At 38.2% G+C, this 6620-nt stretch overlaps 1 protein-coding gene across 1 annotated transcript in view; it reads left to right on the forward strand.

Moving 5' to 3' along the window:
- Positions 1-6620, forward strand: part of BAZ1A (bromodomain adjacent to zinc finger domain, 1A) — a 39645-nt gene that overhangs the window by 11098 nt on the left and 21927 nt on the right. The window contains exon 3 of the mRNA XM_009697595.1: positions 990-1133. Coding sequence (XP_009695897.1) covers positions 990-1133 — 144 coding nt within the window. The remainder of the gene's footprint in view (positions 1-989; positions 1134-6620) is intronic.

Raw genomic sequence — 6620 nt, forward strand, 5'->3', positions numbered from 1 at the left:
TTTGGATAGTACTGTCTGCTTGCAGAAAGAGGTGTTTAAGAAATATTGTGACATTGTTTCTTTTTTGCTGGTATTCAGTTCAGATTAAAGAACACTTAGAATTTGTCTGTCATAGAAACAAAAAACCCCAACAAATCTTTTTTTTTTTAACTTAGGCATGATGCCACACTAATTCAAGCCTTGTGCTTCATGTATTCTCCATTTTATTCATTTCAAGTGACTGTGTTTGGTGCCCAGAAAGGAGAATTATTATGTGTTCTTTCTGCCCCCACCCTTTGAGCTTTTAGTGGTAGTATGTGACAGCATCCATTGACTGCAATAGTTAATTTTCATAAAGCAGACAAGGCTTTAGGAGATTAAACTAAAAAATATGAACCATGGCATTCTGGAAAGGCGTAAAAGTTAGTGGTTAAGAACCAGCTATAATACAGTTACCCAGCATGAAGTGTTGATTAATTATACTTTTTAATATGTAGTTAATTCTCCCTTTTATAACTAGCATTCAGGATGGCAAAGGAATAGACTTGTTTTGTCAATTGTGTGCATGCCAGATGGACTCTTAATATGTGTCAGCAGATAAATGGGCCATTATTAAGATTAGATGCATAATGATCATTTCAGCCTTGTTTATTTAGGTCATCGACAGCCGTAGAAGATGATCTCTTATAAGTAAAATTACCTTGGGATCTGAAAATCTTTAGCTTTTCTTAGACTGCTATCAAAATAAATGTAAAACGTTGGTGTCTAGTTTTAAAGTAACACATTAAGTTAACTTTTTAGCTTACTGAAGTGAGAACTGAAAAAAAATAGTTTACAACCACAAATAATTTTACCAGTGTCTTGGACTCTTGTCCTGAGTAATGCAGCTCATAGCTGTGTAAGCAGATGAATTTGTTCATTTATTAGATGGAACTCCTCGCATTTATTAGATGGACTCCTGGTACTAGTGAAAGACTTTGACGGTAATAAATGTCTGTGGTTTATTTCAGGTTGCAGTGTAAGATTTTGGAAGTCATAGCTCCACCCCATCACAATGGAATGGCGAATGGCCACGCCGGCAGCACTGATGGAGACACAATTGTCATCAGCGACAGTGACGACTCAGAAACGCACAATAGCTCTGCACAAAATGGGTAAATGATACTTTTGCAGTATAAAGCATTTAGGCTAGGTGGAAATGAGACTAAAGCAGATGTGGCAGAGTCTGACTGAAACAAATTACTTGATCTGTATGGATTGTGAGTGTTCAGCCACCTGAAGATGAAAGCTGAATATTCACAGGTGGCAGTTATGCTATGTGTAATCCACCAGAGAACTGTGTGTTATGAGAAACAGAGTATCTACATTTAATCATTGTTAATCTATTTGGAATGGCAGTGTTTGTGTTGAGAGATGGTGGAAGAGCCATGTATGCCTATCACTAGTCCTCTCTTTGCTGCAGAACCTGTGCTGCTATAGTTTGGAAAATGTGGTCATGTTCTGCGTTTCTGCAGTCTGGTACTACTTAGCATGATGTATTACTTCTATCGTGGGGCTCAGAGTTGAGATTGCCTTGTAGTAAGAGGACGTGCTCTTACTGGAACTCTCTGAAAAGTCTTTCTAGAGACTTAATGTGTTTGTGTTCAAAATATAAGAATGTACAAAACTTTCTTCATTGTGCATGTGTCCATATAGATATATGCCATTGCACTTAATGGATTTGATTATGATTTTAGGTGCCGTGAAACAGTGTGTGTCTTATCGCAAGGAGCTGCCTGTAGGCTGGAGTAGCTTAATAACATTGAGTAGGACAGCTTCCTGGCGGTAATTGTGGTGTTTAATTTGGAGTATCCCTTTACTGACCAGTAATTGAGCTTATATATGCAGCTTATCCTAGCAGTGTATGAGAATTCTGTGCTTCACAAGCACAATGTTGATGAAATAGAAGAGCTTGAAGTGGACCTCAGTCTTGTATCTGGCAACATACAGGCTTTATACAAACTGTTACTGACTTTGAGATGTCACATGGATGCAGAAGTTATTCTCACTGACTGCTACATGAGGACTTCCATGTCCTGAAATGCCTTGAATAACTAGGGTGGAGCTCCTCTCTTGGCTAGGAAAATAACATGGGATAAATAATTTTTAAAATTCTCTGCTGTCTCTTGAAGGCAATGTCCAAGTTGTTCATGAAGAGCTCCTACATCTTTGAGAAAATAAATGCATTTTCTGTGTTCCACAAGGCATATGGCATTTGAAAGGAGGTTATTCTTGGGATTATGCAAGTGTGCACAGAGCTGACTGTGGGATTGATCCCTTTATATTGCTGTCACTTCCATGCCTGCAGAGCTGGTAGTAAGACTGAGTCTTACAGTCCCAGGCAGTCTGTGGTTCTCCCCAGCTGATTAATTATTTTGACAATGCAGAGAAGGGAGGGAAAATAATTTCTTTCTCTTAGAAAGAGAAATCTTGTGAGAATATACAAATTTTTGAAGCGCTGTTCTGTGGCATGCCTAACTAACATTTATGCTACAGGCTTAAATTGCAAACGTTTTATGGCTTTAAAGTGCTTACTGGAAGTTTTAAGTGAGTCTTTATAACAAATTTCAGTTAGTTTCTGGATATATGTATTCTGGGTATATGCAAACTTGGAAAGTATTATTTGCTGTAACTGTAAAACCTATCTGAAAGTAGAGTATTGTTGTCGATTTTTGTATATTGGCATCTAAGATTATTTATACCCTCACTCATAACACTAAGAAATCCCACTGAACTGAATGACATCATTTTGCAGCCCTAATCCTTCAGGGACTCTATTTTGCTGTTATGGAGAAACGTGGATGTGGAGAGTATGGATGTTATTCACCTTGGGACCAATGTAAAGTTGATAAGTGCAGAGCCACTGTTCTGCCTCTGCACACAAATCCCAGGTTTTGAGACCTAGCCTTCGTGCAAAGCTGCGGTGCCGTTGAACAATGGTACAGCAGATGCTCGGTGTGTTTGTGAGAGAGGGGGAGGGGAGCACAGCACAGATTGATGGGCCATCTGCAAATATTTTTCCTAAAGAATCTGTAAGGCTAGAGAATCTTAACTGAAAATAGATGTCATTAGAGATCCCCGCCTTTTTCTGACCCTACCACTGTCTGTGGGGCAGAAATAGCCACATGTTCTGTACAAGTGTTCCTGCTGATGTTCTGCGGTAAAAGCTGAGGTTGTACAGGGGGAAAGAGGCCAGGGCACTCTCACTCCTACACTCCCTCAGGAAAACAGGCTGCCTTGTAAGGACTGAGTTATGAAGCAAAAGGCAGCAATCTTCTGAGATCTTAAACCATTGATACTGTGCGGTGAGACCCTCGGGTACTGTAGGATAGTGGTCATCATAGAATAGCAGTATTCATACATACCTTAAACTGCTAGGCTTAGGGTAAGGTTGAACTCTTGCATTTGCTTTAGCAGTCAGCAGCAGACTGGAGATTGAGGGGCTTGTACTGCCAAATATATACAATACTAGCGGCAACTTAATTCATGGCATTCCTCCTGCCAGGGCTATGAGTAATGTGAACCATCAACCACATCAGAAATACTACAGGGAGGGAAAAAAAATTATTCTTGGCTTACTGGCTGGTTTATAGCAGTAAATGTGGGTGTTTATTCAATTTGAAGTGAAGTATCATCTTTATTTTGGGGAAGGGTTAATTGTTTCTGCAAATCTTGGGATGCGAGCAGAGGTTACAAAGTTTTTTGAAATAATACCAGTGGAACCTTACCGTCTAGATTTTTTACAATCTTCAACCTAATTTTCTGCCTCTATTTGGAGAAGAAATTATGAACAGGCTATGTCAAAAAGTGTGGTCATAGCTTGTCATTAAAGCTATACAGTGTCTTCAGTAGAACAAATCTTTCCTCATCTTTAATTCTTATCTTTCCTTTCTTCCACTCTCATACCTCCATCCCCTGAATCTAATAATAGGGATGGTAGGTCTTAGTCCACTTTGTATTGTGAGGAAAGACCGAAGTACTGGATCAAAGTCAGCTTAAAATTTTCGTCAAAAGGTTCAAAGTCAGGATTTTGTTGCAAAGTGCTGTTGTCTTGTCCTTAGAGCAGTATAACCAGCATTCTGTTAACAGTCTTCAGGTTGCTGTATTTCCTTGTTGAAGTTCTAGTCAGATTCCAGAAAATATTTGCAGTTCCAAACAGGCAGTTGTAATTACTCAACACAGAGTAGCTTGTCAGTGGCAACCTTCAAAGGGGTGCAGAGGCCAGCTTTTCTATCAAGATCAATATACTGACAGGTTATCTCTGCGTAAGGCTTGCACTGGAGCATTCTTCAAGGGAGCTTTTTCCACTCCCAAGCTTAGTCGAAGAGAAGAAGAAAAGCCACTGCGTCTTTATGGAAAAGCAGGACAGCATTCATTTTAGATGCATTCCTCGTCCTCTAACTCTCAGTATTTTTCTGTGCAATTTTTCTAATTCTGTTAATACCACAAGATATAGATAGCTCCAGCAAGACTCAGGCCAGATAGTATAGATAGTCATGTCCTGGACAAGGTAACTCAGAAGGACAAGGTGTCGGAAGTTTCTTCGTACAGCTACCTTAAGACCATGCTCTCTGAATATAATACGGCAGGACGGTAAGGAGAAATTTATATCCACGTCGTGGGGTCACCATGCCAAAGTAATTGAAGGGCTGATGCGATTATTGTCTGTTAGTGATTCAGAATAACTTCATTCAAAAAATGCAAGACTCTGCCAGGTGCTACGCACTTTTACTTGAGTACAGTAGAAACTAGTATAATATGGGTGAGTCTCTTCCAGTTTTCCCCTACTAAGTTACAAGATACTCTATATTCTTTCCTCTGGATCTGGTGGTCTGTCAGAGCTGCCCCGCAAAGACTTGCTGTAGGGGATCTCTGCTGCGAAATCAGTCTAACCTTTATAAAGCATTATATAAAACACATAAGAGTTAACAAAGTAAAATATAACAAAAAAATAATATTATGACTTTTATGCCAAAGTGACTAGATAAACGATATAATTTTTAAAGTTTTCTACATATACTGAATTAGCTCTTTCTTCCTCTTCTGCACTAAGCAAAATTTTGACTTTAAATTTGGATTTATGGAGGAGGATTTCAGTAATATGTTAACTTCTTAGGATAATCATTGGAAACTGAGAAACTAAGCAGAAAAAACTTAGTATGTTTGGAAATTAGGTTGGGGCTATTGTATATGATCCACTGAAGGTGAGAGAAGGACTTAGTCAAACTGAAAAGTAAAGGTTAATGATACAAGAGTTAACCATTTGATTATTCTTTGGGCCTTGCTTTTGATTACAGACAGTATCAGAGCTTAGAATCTATTAAAAATGTATAAATAAGCTAATATACTTTTGGTATAAGATTGGCATTCTCGTACCTTTTATTTTGTATCTGAACATTATCTGTTCTGTTTGAGTCCTTCCTTTAGCTTGTTAGACTAAAGAGCTGGAACCGCAGCGGTGTATGGTGAGGGAAACAAGTTTCCATTTGATACTATCCAGAAATTCCTAGCTACTACATTCATTACTTTAGCTTTCCTGTCTTGTGACTGAAGGTGATTGTGGAAGACCCAAGTCACAGTATGACCAAAATACGAAGCCTCTTCTAACAAAATTAAGATTATAGCAGAGAAGTTAAAATGTTGCCAGTTACTTTTTTTATACGATTTATCTCTGTTTTACTAATATGACTAGCCGGCTGGGGTTTTTAATTATTTTTCTTAAATTGGAGTTAGTCTGAGTGACTCAACTTGATTTTTAACTAGGATAGCATCGTGCGAGGCACACAGTGTATATGATAGTGCCATAGGGCTTATCTGTAGTCCAATAAACAGACGTTGCTGTTTCCAAGTCTAAATCTTCTTTTCTATCCCTTCATTTGTATTTAACTAGGTGGATCATTTAATCGTTGTAAACTCTTTTTCTACAGAAATTTGCAAATTATTCTCATGTAAAATGACACTAACTGTAGATAAGTACTGTTTCCTTTACACTTCATTTGTATGAATTAACGTATTATTAGGCATCTGAATGTTGCATTTATTTGGACTTTATTTCACAGAGTTAGTGGGGAAAAAATAAGAATTGGAGCAAATTTCATATTCAGCAACTTTGCAAAGTTGTGTGTGTTCTTCATAGGGGTAAAGAATAGTAAGTGGTATATTGCTTTATTTTGTTTTGTCACAGACTCCACCTTCAGGCATTTTGTAAATGTTAGGACTGACAATGATGATGAAATGCATAGCTGTAAATCTCCCAGTTCATCCATGTAACTTCCTCACCTTCCCTTACTGTTGAAGTAAGATGACGGCTGAATTCTTCCCGATAAAGCTAAAGCAGTATGACTTTTGATTACAAATTACCACCCTAGGAGAAGTTAATTCTGTTGATTAATAGCAAAATGGAACATTCTCTGTTCATGAAGTCTGTCCGTAAATGTACCACACTATTGTCTATGACAAAACACTCTCTCTGTTTTTTTTAAAGGAGTGAATTTTGTTTTGTTAGCACACCAGACCTAGGTGGTTATTCTCCTAGGAGGTGTAGGAAAACAGTTACTGTTATATTAAAACTGAAGAAATATTTTCCGGGGCGGGGGGGGGGG

Source organism: Cariama cristata, unplaced genomic scaffold (genome assembly GCF_000690535.1).
Source record: "Cariama cristata isolate BGI_N322 unplaced genomic scaffold, ASM69053v1 scaffold35453, whole genome shotgun sequence".
Lineage (NCBI taxonomy): Eukaryota > Metazoa > Chordata > Aves > Cariamiformes > Cariamidae > Cariama > Cariama cristata.